At 37.9% G+C, this 19,676-nt stretch overlaps 1 protein-coding gene across 2 annotated transcripts; it reads right to left on the bottom strand.

The window, feature by feature from the left end:
• Window positions 1-4,815: 4,815 nt before the first annotated feature.
• Window positions 4,816-17,885, bottom strand: inka2 (inka box actin regulator 2). Of its 2 annotated transcripts, none has more exons than XM_017693488.2 (2): window positions 17,247-17,885; window positions 4,816-6,567 (listed from the first exon to the last, which is right to left on the bottom strand). In XM_017693488.2, the coding sequence occupies exons 1-2, from the start codon at window positions 17,307-17,309 to the stop codon at window positions 5,431-5,433; spliced, it is 1,200 nt and encodes a 399-aa protein (XP_017548977.1). In that variant the 5' UTR covers window positions 17,310-17,885; the 3' UTR covers window positions 4,816-5,430. The 2 variants fall into 2 exon arrangements, with proteins under 2 accessions (XP_017548977.1, XP_017548978.1); XM_017693489.2 differs by lacking the exon at window positions 17,247-17,885 and adding an exon at window positions 8,333-8,405.
• Between the last annotated feature and the right edge of the window lie 1,791 nt (window positions 17,886-19,676).

Raw genomic sequence — 19,676 nt, forward strand, 5'->3', positions numbered from 1 at the left:
GGAAAAGAGCGTTCTACATGGGCTCAGTTGTAGAGATCTGTGCAAGTGCAGTAGCCAGAACTTGAAGAGAAATTTTTTTTCTGTGTATTTGAGCAAAAAGCTACAAACTATGCATGAGACATCTATCTGATTTCAAGAGTGATTTCAAATAGCTTTTTGATCTGGTAATTAGGCCTTTCTTACGTCAATGATGGGAATGACTGAAAATGACTGCCCACTGGTGTTGCCAAGATAGCTGCTGAGTGGATAGATTTTCTTAAAAGAACTTTGGTTATTAGCCTTGTAGCTCCAATATGAAAATAAAGAAGCAAGTCAGCTGTGTCTTGACTCATTAACTGCATTTGGGCGAATTGTGGCAAACTAATTGTAATTTGGTGATTCTAATGCAGTTGTTCACTAACATGAAACCTGTAAATCATCACTGAATGCTTTGAAGACTTAGTCATCTTCTGATGTGAACTGTAGGCTTGTAAATGGAGTCATAGTTGAGTCTAGGACCTACCATCCAGATCATGACATATAAACTAACATCTGATCACACTGGTGAGTCTCAGTCATGTTCTACATAGACAAAATAAAAATGTACTTTCTTTCACAGATGGAAGGACTGGACTGACTTGTCATTCTAGGCTATATTCCATAACTGACATTGCCAGTACATGTATGCAGTGGGAGAAACTCTGGCTTTTGTTTGTTTATTTTTGTGGGTGAGATTTTCATTTAAAGAGAGTTCTCATGCTGTCAGTGTCAAAGGTCAGACAATAGACTGTGTGGGGTCTGGCTCCAGCTTTTCAGTTGACACAGCACTCATAACCAGTGATATACTGTACACTTGCATAGAAAGTTTGCTTCCTGCCATGCAAAAGTTTTTTGCCTCTAGCAAAAGTTATAGCAAATAACTGTACACTGTCCCTCAAAAGTCTGGGATCACTTAACTGCTTTCAGATTTTTGTTAATACAAATGGGCATGTTTTTTTTGTTTATAGGTGAAAGTGGGTTTCATTTGAGTAGAATGGTACATGTGAAGGTGCTGCCTTGGAAATAATACTGAACCTTATGCATGTCTGCAAACAATGCATTCGGGTGTTTACAGCACCTTTGGTAAAGTTTGGAAAAGAAATCTGTCACATTGTTTAGATAAAACATGGTCTTTATACTGAGGAAGACACTATAATGAACATGTAGTGCTGCAAAATGCACTCACAGCCCATTTTATTTGCTCCCTGTATGTATAAATGATATAATTAGCAAACAAACTATTTGATGATAATGATGCTGTTATTTATTAGAGCCTGTTATTATAAAGTATAACTGAATAATGACGGCAGGCTTTTTAATACATAGAGTCATGGTGGCTTGCATCGGGGTTGGGCTCATCACACAGTCCCTCAACCTGAATGTGTGTGTGATTGCGTGAGATGAGAGAAGACTACAGCTGCTGAGATAGAGTCAGAGAGAGAGGATCTGAGAGCAGTGAACAGCTGTACGCATGACCTACGATATGTACACAGTCCAACACTGTGGGGCATCAGAGATTTATGCCTAAAGGTAATGCTGAATTCTGTTTGACCCTCACACCTGTTTGTCCTGGGGGGCTGATTTTTGCTCGTGGGTGGGTGTGTGTGGATTCAGAGCCTGTTATTAGAGCGCTACAGTAATGACTGGAGAGTATGACTAAAGCTGATGTGTTTAATCTAAACGCCAGCAAAGTCATAAAAGTCTCCCAAGTCCTTTTTTGTTGTTATTTATGTTACACTGTTTAAAAATGTGGACTGATCTATGTATCATGTGAACATTTCATTAGTAATAACTGCTAGAAAAGCTCCAAAAAGCTTTTGATGTCAGAGACCACCCATCATTTATTTAACTTTTCTTGTCAAAACAGGTACAAGTCATTATGTTTTCAGTAGATATTTCTCAGTAGATTATATAAGATAATCTACTACCATAAGGAAGAAAGTCAAGGGGAAATAAGTGGAAAACAGGAGTTTCAAAAACTGAAGTTTCGAAAATGAAACTCCCAGCAACCATGTAAGATCTGGTAGACCTGAGAGAGGCGAAAATCAAGCTCCACTCTTGCTTCAGATCTGTAAAAACCCACAGCTATTCCTGTCCATCTGGGTCTGAAAGGATGTGTAGCTGTCAAGAAGCTCTTACTGAGAAAAGAAAATGGATAAAAGTTAAGAAAATTTGCAAATCAAACAGAGAAGCAGCTGGTATTCTCAAAACATTGAACTGATCACCCCAGAGTTCAGACCTCAGCATCACTGTGTTTGGAATTACTTTGATTGTGAGAGTTTTCATTCACTAATTGTCTAAACCACTTATCCTCCTGGCTCATGGGAGTGCTGAAACTTATCCCAGAGCTTGTTGGGCAGAAGGCATGAAACTCCCAGGACAGGTCACCACTCCATCAAAGTGCAGACTTTATTTATATAATTATTTATTTATTTTCTGGCCATTTGTCCAGCTCTGTTCTGGCTGTAGAATCAGATAGTTTGACTGCATGTGCCACTGATACAGTAATAATACGGTTTGAATCAAATAGTTCTTCACATCTGACATGTCTATGCTAATCCTGGCTCAGTGTGTTTTCAGCAGATGTAGATGTGTTTGTTTTGTGACGTCAAAAAATAATTCAAAATGGACTGTTTTTTGCAGCTTAAATTTCATATACAGACTCAGAAGTGAATGGTACATTGTTTTGAAGCAATGTTTATGGACTACACTATAGACTACAACTCTTCACAAAATCAAAGAAGCTTCCGTATGGGCTCTTTAACATTCATGCTATTTCTCTGTACATCTCATTCCCTGGATGAGGGGTAAAAATAGCCCTGCCCATGCAGTTAGTAAACTGAGTGCAATGGTTTTGACCCTGATTGATCTCTTGCTTCTCAGTCAGGAAATGTGAGTTCGTACACTAGCGTGGCTTCCAAGACAACACAAGGCCCCTCAGTTTTTAGGCAGATGGCCTCTGTGCTGACCTCTCTCATGGCCTCCTTGGATAGTTTAGTCATGTAATTCAGATTTCATAAACAGGCAGTTTGGCCAGATCGTCAGCAGAATGAAGCTGTTGGGTTCCTCAAAAAAGGCTAAGAGTTGGTGCTAACAGCTTAATGTAGCTTCAGTTGAACTCCAGTCAAACGCTGGCAGTTTCCAGTGAATTGCAGCATTACAGTACAAGCACTGACTTAGGTCCACAGAATATGTGTGTCCATAAGTTCCCATTGTGTTACACTGTCATTGTGATGGGCAACAATTTGAAATGCCTCTGCAGTTAACCGTTACTACTTCCTGTTTACAGATTTAAAGGATACAGGAAAAGGAGTGAATGAAAGGAAGCAGCGGAGCTCAGCACCAACCGACTCTGCATCTCTCAGTGTGCTGACTTTTGTAACAGTAAGGGCTGTTGGCAATTAAATGCAGATTTATCAATTTTTGTATTGAAAAATTTTGGAATGCAGCATAATTACATTGAATGAGTCTAATTAAGGGGTGACCATGATTTTTTGTAATACTGATAAAATTCAAGTCTTCAAATATATCATGGTATTACAGTATTATATATCTGTTAATGACCCCATGCTTAAAAAGTACATCTACTCTTTCCTAACCAAATATCTTACAAATCTAAAATAGCTTGTTCTGAATGGGTCTTAAAGTTTCCAAATAGGAAACAATAGTTTACTTTTTTGTATTTTTTGTGTATTTTGAACTGTTTTTTTGGGACTTTAATACTATTTTAGGCAATATACTGGCCAGAACTAAGTAACAGAAATTTCTGCCAGGAAAAATGTACAACAGATTGTACAACGTTAAATGTATTATGTACTATAATAAATAATGTACAACATTATTTGTTTATTTAAAAAAAAAAGTTACTATAAGTTGTGTTTGTAATGGATTTGTAGCTTTGATCTGCATGCTGCATTATAGGCAGAAATATATTTCTAAAAGCTATAAGATCTATACTGCTGCCACATTTTACATGTACAGGACTGTGCAAAAGACACCAAGACCAGCCTTCATTTATTTGATTTCCAGTCAAAACAACTCTTAAGTACAAGTTATTTTACAAGATATTCCTGAGGAGATTACATATAAGATAACCCTGTTGTATAAGGAGAGGGGAAGTCAAAGAGAAATAAACTGGGGAAAAAAAAAACTATGAAAAGGTAAAGATAAAATTGGACTCCTAACAACCAAGCAAGAGCTGGTAGACCATCAAAACTGTCAGATAATCACTAAAGCTTTCATATTTAGTTAGGAGAAAATCAAGCTTGCTTCAGATCTGAAAAAATCCATAGGTGTTTCTGTCCATCCTTTGACTGTGAGAAGACAACTCAGTGCTATGGGTCTGAAAGGATGTGTAGCTGTCAAGAAGCTCTTAGAAATGCAAATAGACAAAAACAAAGAAGTTTCAGGTGTTCTTAAAATAATGGACTGACCACTCCAGAGTCCAGACCTCAATATCATTGAATGAGTTTGGGATGACTTGGATCATGAGAAGCAGAAAATGCAACCTGCATCTAGATTGAACTTTGGAGGTGTGGAAAAATATCCATACAAATTTCTTTGAAAATTTGAATACCAGTCTCTTAACAAGAAGGGAATATATATATATATATATATATATATATATATATATATATATATATATATATATATTCCCTTCTTGTTAAACAAAGGGTTGGTCTCAGTAGTTGGTCTTGTACAGTATTTTATATCTCTACCATGAAGCCACTTTTCGGCATATGTGATGAGTTACACCAAAATGGGGAAAGTTACAATATGTATGAAGAGCATGACGAGTGCAGCAGCATTTACACATTTTTATTTTTTTAAAAATCATCATGTGCATACATTGCAACTATTACATCTTTCTCTTTCTGCATGAGAGTTGATTGTAGAATAAAAGACAGCAAGAGTAAGGAGTAGAGGTGGTCTGGATGATTATTTGTGTAAGGTCCTGAGAGGTCTGGATAATCAGCATTGTTGGTAATTTGATTGGCGGTCTGACATCCCGACTTAAGGAGGCAGAAAATCAATGGACAGACTGACAGTGCTTAATTTGACTCAGCAGGAACAGACAGCTTGTTTTTGTTTCCCCAAAAGATACTTTACAAAAACACTCTATTTGTGTGGTGACTTTAAATACAGAGACACTGTGGTATTACTTTTTCATATGCATAATATAAGAACATAATATACATAGAGAATAGTTTTAGAGGAATGTACAGTACTAAGAAAAACAAATCTGAGACGTGGAAACAAAGAAATCAGTCAAATTTCCTAGGTGCTTGAAACATCAAGGTTGATAATGAGAGCTTTGGTACTGAGAGTTCTTCTTAGACCTCCACGCTCATCTGCTTTATTTAAATAAGTTCTCAGTTTTTCTGTGTGATCATCACTGATTGTAATCAGCTTTTAGACCCACACTGCAGAGCTATAATCAAATACACACCCTTTTGAGCTCCTAATCTCTTCAATGTTGTCTGGTTTTGGCCTACTTTTCCAGGCTCTCCCACCATCTCTTTTCCAGAAGGGTCTATAAAAACTTCCTTTTGGCTTGGAGCCTTTTATCTTCTTGGCTCTTTTTAACAGTTCTTCCTCCTCATCCTCTGGGGTCAGCCAACCGGGTCTCTCCTTGAGCAGTCTGTCTCGGTCGGGTCGAATGCTCCTCAAGACTTTTTTGAAGATGTTAGTAGTTAGAGAGAGTCTCCTGCAGAACTCCTGAGAGCAGCTGAGGCGCAGTGGATGCTCAGCAGTTTCACCCAATCTTCCTACTCGCTCTTCTTCACTGGCTAGTCGGCTCTCCAGCTCAGGCAAGTCCAGCCAGTTTCCCACAAGATCGGCCAAGACGTTGTCTCCGAGCACCAATGGCTGCCTGTTTCGGCTATGGCTCATTAGAGAGGACGTCCAGTCGCTGGAGTCATCTGTGTCGTAATGAGAAAAATCACTGTCAATGGAGGGACCTTCACGTGATAGAGTGTCCATTAGCCCCTGAAGCTCTGCCATTGTTGCTGGGTGGAACGGAGGTTGATGCTCCTCAAATGTGGACCTTGAGGCCGAATGACTAGATGCATCATCCAAAGGAGAGCCACGAGAGTCACGCGAAGAGAAGCTGTCATCATCAAAGCTGGAAAAAGACTCAGAGGTGCAAAGGCTTCCTCTATGGTAGGTTCCTGTTGGGTCCTGCCTCCTAGGTACTCTGTGTGGAACAAGACTATGGTTCTCAAATGGGGAGCTCGTAAGGAACATAGGTGGGTCCATTTCTAGGTCTGACAGACTTGATTCCCTTGTGAATGTATGATTCTGTGATCTTTCTGATGTCTCTGCATCCTTTTTCCTGGTTTCTCTCGAGATATGGTCCAGCTGTTCTACGAAGAGTGTATCTGAAGCCGTAGCTCCAAGAGGGGACTGCTGAGGAAGCTGAGTGGTTTTGCAGGAGATCTGCAGTTGCTCCAGTGCAGTCTGAACCTGAAGGAGTTTCAGCTCCTGCAGAGCTCCCATCATAGAGTTCATCTGAGCTTGGAGACCATCACCTGCCTCCCTCATGGAAATCTGAAAGTGAAAAAGATGAGATCAGTGTTTTAACTCTTTAATGTTCATAGTAGGAGTTATATGATAATGTCAATATTACGATAAAATCTATCAGTGTTCTTTTCTGAGCATATCATGGGTATCATGCTTCTTTATAAAGAGGCTTAGAATGTTCCCAAGTTACATGGCCATTTAATGTTTTACCCTATTTTTGAGAAACTGCAAATTTAACTGAAGATGCCAGAAGTCCAAGAGAACATTCTTGATGTGGTGCTGCACAGTGTTAAAAATATCGACAAAAAAACCCCAAAACAAACATTGCTCATCATGGAGCATTTCCAACTCATCAAGTTAAAATGAATTGTGGTATATATTGCAAAAATGTCTCCAAATATGGTGTTACCACCTTTACAGCAATGCCCTGTGTGTAGGCCCAAAATTTAGTTTTCTTTGTTGTCAGTAAATTATTTATTTTCGTAAGTCTTTCTGTCTTAAGATTAACAACTGATCAATAAGCCTGTAGTTTAAGGGGTTAACATGCAGTAACCATTACATCATCCTTTGTGCCATGAAATCTTGGCAAAACACTGACAACATGCATCCTCAAACAAAAAAGCTTACCACCTATGCAATGCTAATATATTTTAAATACCTGAACAAAACATCTGGTCGGTGGTGAGTTACCCCTGTGTGGGATCAGATTTCCCCTGAGGGGTCTGATTTAAGAAAAGAACAAAAGAGCTGAAACCCAGCTTTTGGTTACATGGTTTTGACTGGCATTCCTCTGTCTTACCTAAGCACAGAGTCATGTCATGAATGGCATGGAAAAATAGCAAGGGTAAAAAACACCTGGACAATGTAGCCACCTTCTTCAGAGTTGTTTTTCACACCTGTCACCTGCTCTTCTCTTTTGTATTCATCTCTTGTGCTGTCTTTTACTCAACATTTATCCTTCTCTCTGTATGCCTATCTCATACCTGTTTTTGTGTAACTGTATTTGCACATGGCTTTTGATCAAGAAAAACCTCAAACAATAATCTTGCCTCTATGTTGGGACAGATTTGTGTTAAGTATACAATGTGACACAATCTGTTCTGTAATACTATAAAAATGCAACATTAATAATTAAAGCCATGGCTGACTGTAAAGACATGATCATGAGAAATCAGCTGTTTATAAATAAGATGCATAAGGCATTATATGAAACAATGAAATGACTGTCATCAATGTCTTTAATGCAGTAATTGGCTTATTGTTCACTTTATTCTTCATTATTTTTCATTATTCAATCAACTGTAAATCCTTTCTCCTTTAGTGTATATAAATTAACTTTCAGCCGAGCACTGCTGCCTGTAAAAGGCTTCCGTATCTCTTGGATTACAGATCAATAGCTGCCTCAGGCTTGGTGGAAGCTGTATGTTCCTGATACAGTAAACTTGACTAGACTGATCAAATGAAGTATGGACAATTTCACTCCCTGTATCACCTAAATTTAAAATGGTTTTTACAGAACTATTTATTGAAACTTAATTGCACAAAAGGGATAGTCTAAAAGGTTTGAAAAAACAAAAAACACAGGCTTGTTTTTCAGTCACTGTGCTTTTCTTTTAGTTGTCAGCAAAAAGTCATTGTAAGATGCTCACAAAAAGAAAGTTCTCCTAAAACAGCTTATACATATCAAACTGATGAGGTAACACTAAACAGCATGCACCCGACAACATCTCTTCTGCTTTCTATCAATGAACTGACACAGCTATATAGCCCATTAGTTAAAAAACAACCTTACCTTATTCCACTGAGCTCACTCTCTAACTCTCCTTTATGCCTCTACCTTTCCTTCTATTTATCCTTCTCTCGCTCTCTCGCTCTCTCTCTCTCTCTCTCTGGTGTGTGCCTGACTGTCAGCCAGTCAGGTGACCATCCAAGTAAAGAATCACATTGATTTTATTTTCACCCAGGATAGAGAAGATGGCCTGATGGGGGCTGTAGTTTTAACAGAAAAATGGCCAGACAGTGAGTCAAGCTTGAAGAGCTGAGACATGTCTTATATTACTCATAATGAAGACTTGCGTGAGAGTAAGTGGGTTTGTGTTTATGTGTGTCCATACAGCTGCTCTGATGAAGAGACTTTCAACTATGAAATCACTGCATGTGTGAACTGATCATGCCTTAAATTCACACTGATGAAACTGCTGATTACATTCCTGAAAATATTGAGCTATTAAACCCTACCACTGTCACAACACACATGCACAGCACTGTACACTAAAAAGCAGATTAGCTGAGCTTTTTTTGAACCGTGTATGAAAAATCAAAGCATTAGAAACGCTCTACAAATGTTTTATATCATTTACTTGTGTAGGCAAAGGTTACAGCCTAATTAGCCAATGGCCGATTTTTATAAGTTTTATTTCTCAATCCAACACTCACACTGTGTGTGGTAAATGAACACATGGAACACACTGGCACCTTTCCATGACTTACTTTTATCACCATATAAACAACAGAATTTACTCTTCAATGAAAATAATTGCACTTCATTAAGACCATCACCTTGTATCTACACTCTGTCCATTATATCAGCTTACCATATAGGTGCACTTTGTAGTTTTACAATTACAGACTGTAGTCCATCTGTTTATCTGCATACTTTGTTAGCTTTGTTAGTAAAAACTCCAGCAGCACTGTTGTGTCATATCCACTTGTACCAGCCCAACACACACTAACACCACATCACTGCACCACTACTACATAATACATGCTCTGAGTTTCTGACCATTGAAGAACAAGGTGAAAGCAGCTATCAAAGTATGTATCAAAGTGGCTCTAATTAAAGATGGCAAAGTAAAATATATTTATGACATATACTTTAAAATATCACATATTATGTACATAATGCACATATTTTTAATATGGGCAAATATATGTACAAATGTATTTTTCCTCCCATATGGGACAAATAAAGTGCTACAACATTTTGGTACAGCTGTAGCAACAGCATTTGAACAGTGTGCATGCACTTTGATTTTATTGATTTTTAAATGTCAGATGATAATTAACCATCATATTAATAACTAACAACCGTCTTTTTATTTATTCTATTCAATTATTACAAGCCTAAGGTAATCTAATTGGCTGATTACCCATCCTGCTTTGTAGCTATCAATACCCAAAATTGATAGCTCCCAACAGATGACAGACACAGCTCCAGATCAAATAAACAAACATTACTCACCACTGCCCTCTAAAGGTATTACAGCACCAGTCAGAAGTTAGAACTTGTGTTGTTTTGTAAGACACATGACACATCTCAATAAATGTTCCCTCTTTCTTTTACTGACATGTTTGTCTTGACCCAATGGATAAAAACCATTCACATTCTGTTTGCTGTGATGTAAACATAGGATTGTGAAATAACTGTGGCCAGTTTATATAACTGCAATCAGGTGAGTATGTTCTAATTAACAACAGAATGCCTACAGAATGATTATTGCAGTGGAGACCAATAAGAATACTCATAATGTCTCTGCATTCAGCAATACAGTAAGAGCAAAACAACAGTGGTCAAGCAAGATCAAATTAAAAGACACTAAAAATGAGACACAAACTGGCTTAGAATCCACATCCTTTTCCTGAGTAGCCATGTATTATTTGAAGCAGTTCATTAAATATGAATGTAGGAATGTTGTAAAGTGTTTTAGAGGTCATGGGGGAAACGTATCAGAGGGCACGCAAAGCATTTCAGATCATAGAGGTTCTATTGTCAATGACAAATACAGCAGCAGCATCATGACCTCATAACTGTTTTTGACATCACAGTGACGGCAGCTGAGTGGTTGTGATACAAGTACTGTGGAGAAAGAGGCTGTTGTTTGGAAATTAAGCTCACAGAGGCACAATTCTAAAGAACAGCGTAGTAATGTCTGTGAGCTGGCTGAGTGAAGTAAACTGGAAAATATGTTTAAACAGAGAACAGAGAGATAATGGGCAGTTAGTGGGTCAAATTTATGAGAGCATTTCATATTCAAATCTAATAATACCACTATTGTGTGGTGTCCTAAATTGTTTTGATCATCGATTTATTATTATTATTATTATCAGAATTCATATTTGGTTGAACATTGTGCATAACTCTGGTAAAAATACTGCCAGAGAATATTAACCCTGAACAGAGGACACTGTTCTTTATACAACAGCAATAATTTTAACTAAATGTAACAATGAAATACAACAGCAGCCTATGACACCACAATGACAAAACTTGAGTAAACAGCATGGAGATGGTTATTGCTATTATTTATATGAAAATGTTACAGCAGTTATTGTGACCTCATAATTGTTTGGGACAGCGCCATGATGGTATTTCAATGAATACAATGTTGACATGGTTATTACCACTACCATTACTACTACTTAATACTCCTACCTCTACCACTAATAATTACTATTACAAACCACTACTATTACCACTGCGGTTACTTATTATTAACCAATACTACTAATAATTACTTGTACTACCACAACTTCTAATTGCTACTACTACTATTACTAATTACTATTACTACCACTAATTACTATTACTACTACCACCACTGCTACTACTATTTACTCCTAATTACTACTATTACTACTAATTAATGCTACTACCAGTACTACTTCCACTATTACTACTACCACTATACTATTTAGAAAGTAGTTTCATTCAAAACTGCTGTTTTCCATCTGTGACCACTTTGCATATAAGTTTTTAAAAAGAATGAAAGCTGATGTATAGCAGAAAATATAATTTCATTCCTTTAATAAAGGTGGTACTAATCATAATATCATGCTAATTTATATTGTATGAGTTAGGCCCACTTCCAACAACCTGCATCATGAAAAAAATACCTTTTTCTAAAGAGGTCTATATGTCATGTTGGAAATTAAACCTTAATTTATAACCTTAATTAAACCTCAACTTCTACTACTGCAACTACTACTACTAATCACTACTAGCACCACTATAACTGCTATAATACTAACTACCACTACTACCAACACTGCTGCAACTACTACTAATACGAATACTTACCAGAACTACCACTGCTATTACTACTACTGCTACTACTATTACTATTAATAATAATAATAATAATATTAATAATCATTAATTTTTAAAAATATCTTAGTATTGTCAGATGCTTAGTGCATAGGATTTTAACCTTTTATACCATGTAAAATATGAAGATACAATAAATCAAATCTAATCTAATCAATGTGGCAAAGACACTATGAATGGGTATTAATACTTTTCAGATAGATAGAAATGCTGTGATATCCACATGTTCTTGTAAAATGGGGCAATATCTTGACAAGATATTTAATAAGCAAATTAATGCATATTCTAAGAGAAATAATCACCAGGAACGTCAATAGAAGCTGGTCTGTAACTGTCTGTATGACATCACCAGCCTGCCCTGCTACACTCTCCTCTGGGATGAGCTCAGGCAGATGGGAGTGTTTGGCAAATGTCACTGCAGAGAACCAAGTCATGATGGATGTGGTTTTGAGTAACAGCCCTAGAGCAATCTCACATCAGCTAGTCAGCACTGCTCATTTACACACACACACACACACACACACACACACACACACACACACACACACACACACATATACACTATACACACCATACACATTGCGTGTATGAGGCTCTATTTCTCTCGCTCTTTTCTCAACCGTCCATACCCAGACTGTGCATGTGAACTGACCAGATCACCAGGTACAAACCATTTCTTATCACCAGTGGGTCAATAATTCAGCAGACCTATTGATCAGTTCTTCTTAATGAAAATTGCTGTGCCTCTTGGGGGATAAGGAGAGTACTTCAGTCACAAGCACATGTTTAAAAAGGATGGTAATGACTGAGGTCACTGCCCTGAACATTTCCATGTCAGTGTCATCTGTCAGCAACAATCAGTATGTTTTGAGCTTCCTTTTGTGCTGTTCATTAATTTTGCACTGTCGTCTTTGGCTTTTTGAAATGTAAAGGAAACTGCATTTAATTCAAATGGATTAAAATGTCTGCCCTTTTTCTTATTCAAAAGATGAATTCTATTTGAATATTTCTATTTTACCATTATTAATATTAAATATAAAAACCTGGCACATAAAATGGTTATATTTGTCTTCTACTTCTGGTTCTTATCATGACCATTGTAAAGAAAATCAGAGTCACTAAGTTTTTCTACAATTAAACTTTCACATCAACCAACTCTGAATGACTTTGTTTACATCTCAACCATTGCATTATGCAGAAAATGAAAAAAATTGGTGGAATTACCTTTTATGTGTGGAAACAAAGCATTTAAAATGTAGAAAAGTGACAGCAGATGAATATAAATATGAATATCTATCTATCTATCTATCTATCTATCTATCTATCTATCTATCTATCTATCTATCTATCTAGGCCAAATGTCACATTGCTATTTTTTACTGTAGACTGCAATTCTGATATACAGAATATATTACAAATCTGTGACACATTTAAAGATTGGCCTACTTTATTTTGACCACATTTGTTTATAATAAATGCCTTGATTTGCCAATCACACTCTGACCACTCATCAAGGAACAGCTATGATTAGCCACAACACTCATAATACAGACTCATTTCATACTGCAGACTTTGGACATTTCACTATTACACTATTAAGTTCAATAGTGTAAAAAAGGATATACTGTGATGCATTACATATAAGTTAAGGTGATAATTTGGATTTTATAATTTGGTGATAATATTGGCTTTCAAAAAACATTGGATTCTGTTCTATTTGAAAGGATTATATGTAGGCACTGTTAAACATAATCCACATATGAAGCCTACGTTGTAAAAACAGGCTGTACTGAATGCACTGTTTCTGTGATGTCTCCAGAAACAATGCATTTAGTACGTCTACCTATTCAATGTACAGCAGTTCACCCCTGCACATTCATGCTGCATTTTAGTGACAGGACAGCCAATCAGAACAGTGGCCAATTACATATATCAGTCTTAAACATACAACAAAAAAACAGCCTGTTTAATAATGAATTAAGAAATGGACCTCGGGTGGGAAAACAATTCCCTGTACTTGAATTTCAGAATTTCTTAGTATGTGGTTTCTCCCTCCTTTGCTTTAATGACAGCATGCTCTCTGGACTTGCAAAGTGCTGAAGACTAGATCAAATCCACCTTAATATGTCCAAATGTCGCAAATTTGATTCAATCTGAACAGTGACCTGAAAAAAATATTGAATTGTTTCTTTTATTCTATGCATCATAACTTTTCTTTGTTTTATACTCTTCAAAAACTCTTTGGGTTATTTATTTTCCTGTTTAAATTATTTTTTTAAAAGCTTCAATCAATGTATAGATTAGCTAGAGTTATCAAGTGATCATACTACATACAATATGTATTTCTATAGCGCCTGTTTTAGTCTGTAGTCTGTAGTATAAAGTTGGGAATAACAGCCAGCTGTTCATACTAAGCTCTGTGCAGGCAATTCAACTGCATGAAAAACAGCTATAAAGATTTGACCCAGTTTTGCTTCTTCACATGAGACAGATGAAGAGATATGGAGAAAGGAACTTTCAGCGAACAAAGACGTTCTCAGTTTTTCATCTCATTCAACTCACTTGCATTTTGGAAGAGGCTGTACACAACAGACTCCCAAGAGCTTCTAACATCACATGGCTTGATTTAAACTGATTAGTTTAAAGAAGACTATTAATCACAGATGGGACTGATAATGGATGGAGTTTATTTTTACTGTGGCCTTTTTAGTTGGAATGTTTAACCAAATATTTCCCTTGTACAGTACTGTGCAAAAGTCTTAGGCACCCAAGACACATTTTCAAAATCTATTTATTTGTGTAGTTTGTGTTTACTTGCTGAGAAAAGTGTTAATATTTGAATAAACATTTTTTATGATTTTCTGGATGTTAGTGCATTTAACCATTTTCGAACCTCTCCTCAAGGAAGCCCAGTATTACAGTATTATATGTAGTTAAAAAGCAGCTCCTGGTTTGACCAATCAGTGCTTCAGTAAATTGTGCTCATGGTGCAACTGATGATATTAACAAGTCTCTGTGGCGGCTGTGAAGGTGACAAGGAAAAATATGGACTGAAGAAATTCTTGTTACTTTTTATTGTTTTTATGTTTATTTGAATTATAATTATGACTTTATTCTAATGTATATTGTGATAAACTCACTGCTGAGGTCAATTGTTTAAAAATTTGCTTAGATGCCTAAAACTTTCGCACAGTACTGTATATAGTGTAAACACTGGAGGGTTGGCTTAACTGGGTGTTGAAATGTCTCTCTTGAGTTTGAGATTGCATTATTCTACTTGGGTTCATACTTGGGCTAACACTGACTCATTAGCCCTGCAGGGAAAAAGACTGAAGATAAAAGGCGTCAGCAATGACAGCTTTTACTGAAGCCTTTGACCTTTTTTAGAGTTTAGAGGAAGCAGTGTTTGGTAAAAGACAAAAAAACGTGCTTGGATCATCCCCGTGAATACTGAAGGTTTTTCTATCAATTTATGGTGAGTCAAACAACAGTAGAATGTAGTTATGCAACCACTAAGAGATTAAAATGAATTCCAGCATGCAGTGCCAGGCACACTGACCCCCAGTCCTTGTGCTCAAAGCTGTCACCAGCAGTCATTTTCATTTGGGCAAAGCCATCCAAAAGAATTAACAGTGAGTCTCCACTAAATCACAGTATGTACTGAACCTTCCTTATGCAGTTTGGACGTAGATCTAATAAGATTCTGTGTACTTATCTCATAACTCATCTTTAGTCATGCTTCTCAAAACTGACATTTTTATGAATGAAAAATCTGTTGACAATACAAAGAAAATTAGTTATATATAAAATATAACTGTTGTCAGAAGAAAACCTTGTATCTCCAAAATGGTAACTTTTCAGGAAAGGAAAAAACCTACTTTACTTTTAATGCAAGTCAATGGAACCAGACTTTTTTTACAAGTCATTTTGGGTCATTTCTTTCGGTCCATGCACCATGAAATTTGCACACAATGTAAAGGGCAACAGGTATTTTTCAAATGATGTCAAAAACTGAAAAAATGGAGATACAATGTTTTCTTCCATCAACAGTGATATACTGTATTACCATGGATTTAATTTCCTTCTAAATCCCAAAAAGAACAGTAAAAACACTGAGTCAGACCACTTATAATAAGAGCCCAAAAGAAGTTCTAGGTGTAGGAAACCTATATTCTTTTAAGTAAGATTCACACCACCAAAGAGTAGTGCTGCCTCATTCCTCCGTGTATGAGCTGTTCTGTGCTTCAGTTGTGCTTTATCGACTTGCTTGAGGCGTTTTAAGCTTGAGCGCCTGGCAGAGGCAGACATGTCATGGAGCTTTAAGCCCAACTCTGTTTAGGGGATCACTGGACTACAAAGCCAGCCTTTGTTCCACTCATTCTGTTTTGCTCTATATGATGAAAGTCACTCCCCCACACATAGTGAAATCTTCCGGTCTTGGCCAGCACACATAGCTAAGCACAATTTCAGGGATTACGTAAAAAAGGGGATGCATTAAAAAAGTAGTTTCCAACTTCAGCTGATGCTTAGTAGTGGAGTTTTGGAGTAAAATGCAACAGTTTGTAACTAAAATGTAATTTAGTTACAAACAATTCATGAACGTTTACTGATAGAATGGATAAATGAATGCATTTGTCACTCCATGCCTCATATGACCAAACACAATCCCATGAGCTGAATCCACCCTCAGTCATTAACATTGCCATTTTGATTCATTCACTAACCCTTGGTTACGTTTTTTCAGTGATTTACATCTATTACACCCTCTTCTCTTTCCTATTAGCAGCCTTAACAGATTTAACACGCTGCACTGTCTACGCAGGTATTAAACAGCTGTACGCCCCGGCATCGTCACGGCGCCATCAGAGCCAGTCGATGGGATGGCAGCCAATCAGCTTCACGCATTTCAAACCTCGTTTCCAATTCGCACCTGCGTCACACCTCAGCAGCAGCATGTAGCTGGAGTTTTGCTTCAAATGACCAAACACGGGCTAAACTCAGACTAAACCACAGCTAAACCCAGACTAAACCAAAGGTTTCGGGTTAGAGAGAGTACAGGTCCCTGAACCTGAACCACTGCTTCAAAAAGACAGCACCCAAAGGTCATTTGTGAAACAGTCTAGATTTACTCAAACACATTACATTTAGCACGATAAGGAAACTGCCGCAGACTTGGCTGTTTGGTCTTCAGCAGGCTACTCCTGAGAAACCGTTTGCCTTTTAGTGTGTTCACTGCTCCCCACACGCCTCATCTAACTCACCCCCTCACAGGAAAGCCCGAGTTAAAGTGGAGGTGTTAGAGCTGGGGTGCTGCAGCTGTGCAGGACAGTGTTCTCCAGGACCAGGGTGGGAACCTGTGGTCTAAAGTGAGCGTGTTTTGTATAGATACACCGTGAACGAACATCTAGCAGCGCCCATTTGATTTCAAGAAATTTGCACACAACTTTATTACTCAATTCAATTATTTTAATACTCCCACTTGACAAACAGACTACATTCACCATAAAAAGTCTCGTAGCTACACGGTTTCTTCACATTTACGCGTAGAACATATGAAACCTTCAGATACGAACATTTAATAGAGCAACAGTGAAGCTCTTACCAGCTCCTGTTTCAGCCGTTTCAGACAGTTGTCCATGTCCTTGCGCTCGGGCACGCGCTCCATCCCAGACCCGAGCTAATGGCGAGCTAGAACCAGCGAACAGAGCTAACAGCGTCCCGCTCAAATCGCCAAGTTCAGCTGAAGCCGTTTATGTAGGACCCGACTGTCAGTCTGCAGAGCGCACTGTCCTCTCTCAGCTTGTTTCCAGCAGCTACTGATAGCAGGAGCCGAAGTGCGGAGCGTAATCCGTGATATTCACTCCGCGTCAGACAGTCACTTCAAATCACACGCGGAGATGGCAGAGACCCGGAGCACAGCGCTGCTGGACCTTCACAGCACTGTGACAGAACTCACTGACACTTTCCAGGTCAGAGCCCAGCCATTTCTCTCATCTCCCCTCAGGTCTGTGACGGAGAAAGTCTCAGGTTTTCCTCTTCACGTTGTGTTCAACCAAACCCGCCACTGAGATGTGACTCCACGTGTGGCCTCCCCCCTTCATTTGAACTGTCCAGGATGCAGCTGAAAATGGGTTTAACTAACGGCTCTCCGGGTACAAGACTGAACGAGCTTTAAGGCCAGTAGTCAATAGATGATCAATGGATATTCAGCAGGGGTTCATCCATAAGAATGGAGGTGTCCCTGTTGTCCACTGAGTCAGCTTTATGTCCAGTGAATGCGCAGATTCACTCTGACTGGACATTCTGATTGGTGGGAAAGTGGCTCTGCAGTTTGAACATAAACAACAAGCAAATGTTTTGTGTTGTTTCAGCAGAGGCAGATTACTGGATGTGCTTACAGGAGCATTTTAATGTGCTAAATACTAAAGACTTCAGCATCCTGACAGTAAATATTTCATAAATGCAGGACCTGCAGCAATTTAGCACGACTTTAATGTTTTAGGGGTGCACTGATATGGACACTCTCGGCCAATACTGATGTCTGATTTTTCTCGCACATATCCGCCGATACATATGGATATATGAACAATGTAGAAAATATAGAAATTGAGATTTCACTCACCTAGATTAGCATTATGGAGAGATAAAGCACATTTCTATAGCGTTAGAAATGCAGCGAATGACTAAAATGCTATGCATTGTTATGCATTTCTAACTGTTGAGATTATTGATTATACTAACAACGCATTCGCTTTTTATTCCATTTTAAAGTTGATTAACCTTATTATCCAACATTGTTTTAATCATTATCATTGTCATAAATTCTTACTTTTATAGACACACCAAAACATGGTGGTTGTTTAACATACAAAACTGTATATTTTACATTATTATTTACTGTATTTCACAGACAGGTGACAAATTAAAGGGAAAATAAAAAATAACAGTGCAGGGTATTCCAGACAGGTTTACTGCCAGGTCCAGTTAAGCAGTAAACACCTTGCTCTATGGCTTGTGTAATGTTAATAATGTGTAGTGCTGTCATTTGTGTAGTGTTAAGCACTTTGTACTAAGTACTAAGGCACTTTATATTGGTTTTCTAAAGAATGGAGACAGAACCTAGATCTTTAAAAAGAATCAATTCAGTATGTACAGACATCAGAATTCAAATTAGCTTCTGCTGTGTGCAGTTGTGTGCTTGTTTTTTGCATGAAACTAAATGAAAGATCTGCTTTACAAGATATTACATAGATGTTACCCAGTTAATGGTGCTTTGAGTAAGTTTTCAATGCATGTGAAACATGGCAAAGATGCTACAGCATCCAGTGAACACCTATTTTGTAAATTATGGACTAACTGGACTAAGCAGGCCTAGTTGACCTCGATTTTGGATTAAGTTGACAGGAGGAAAAGTTCTAAGTGACTTTGAAAGAGGATTCATTACTGAGTCACTGATCACACTCAACTGGCTAGTGTCTTAGTATAAACAGCGACTAAAATAACATCAGCTTTTAGATCTAAATACACCAATGAACAACCAGAATTTGAGGTTGAAATCTCACACTCAGTGAGCGTGATCCTCGTGCATTAGTGCGATATGTAAGGGCAGCTGTTCCTCAGGTTACTGAGAATTAGACTGTATGAGCAGGAACAGTCTGTCCACAACTACAGAGAGTATAATTTCAGTGCATAAACCCCTTATTACAAAGATAGATACACATTAAAGTGTTCAGTGGTTCCTGAATAGGCCCTGGTCAACTGAGATGTGGAAAAAATGATCAGATGGGTCAGTGTTCACCATCTTCTCCACAAGTGGCTAAGTGCATGTGCAGCATACACTGAGACCAAGGTCCAGGCTTGACGCCTAGAGTGATGGAGTTTGGTGGCTCTGTTAGGCTGTGGGGGCTTTTTCTGGAATGGTTTGGATCCACTGTAAATATGATTAATTATTTTTTGTCCTGGTTTCTTCCAGAATGACACTCCCTCCATCCACAGGGCGCGAATGGCCACTGACATCTCAGCCTAATTGAAC

Source organism: Pygocentrus nattereri, chromosome 28, assembly GCF_015220715.1.
Source record: "Pygocentrus nattereri isolate fPygNat1 chromosome 28, fPygNat1.pri, whole genome shotgun sequence".
NCBI classification, from domain to species: domain Eukaryota; kingdom Metazoa; phylum Chordata; class Actinopteri; order Characiformes; family Serrasalmidae; genus Pygocentrus; species Pygocentrus nattereri.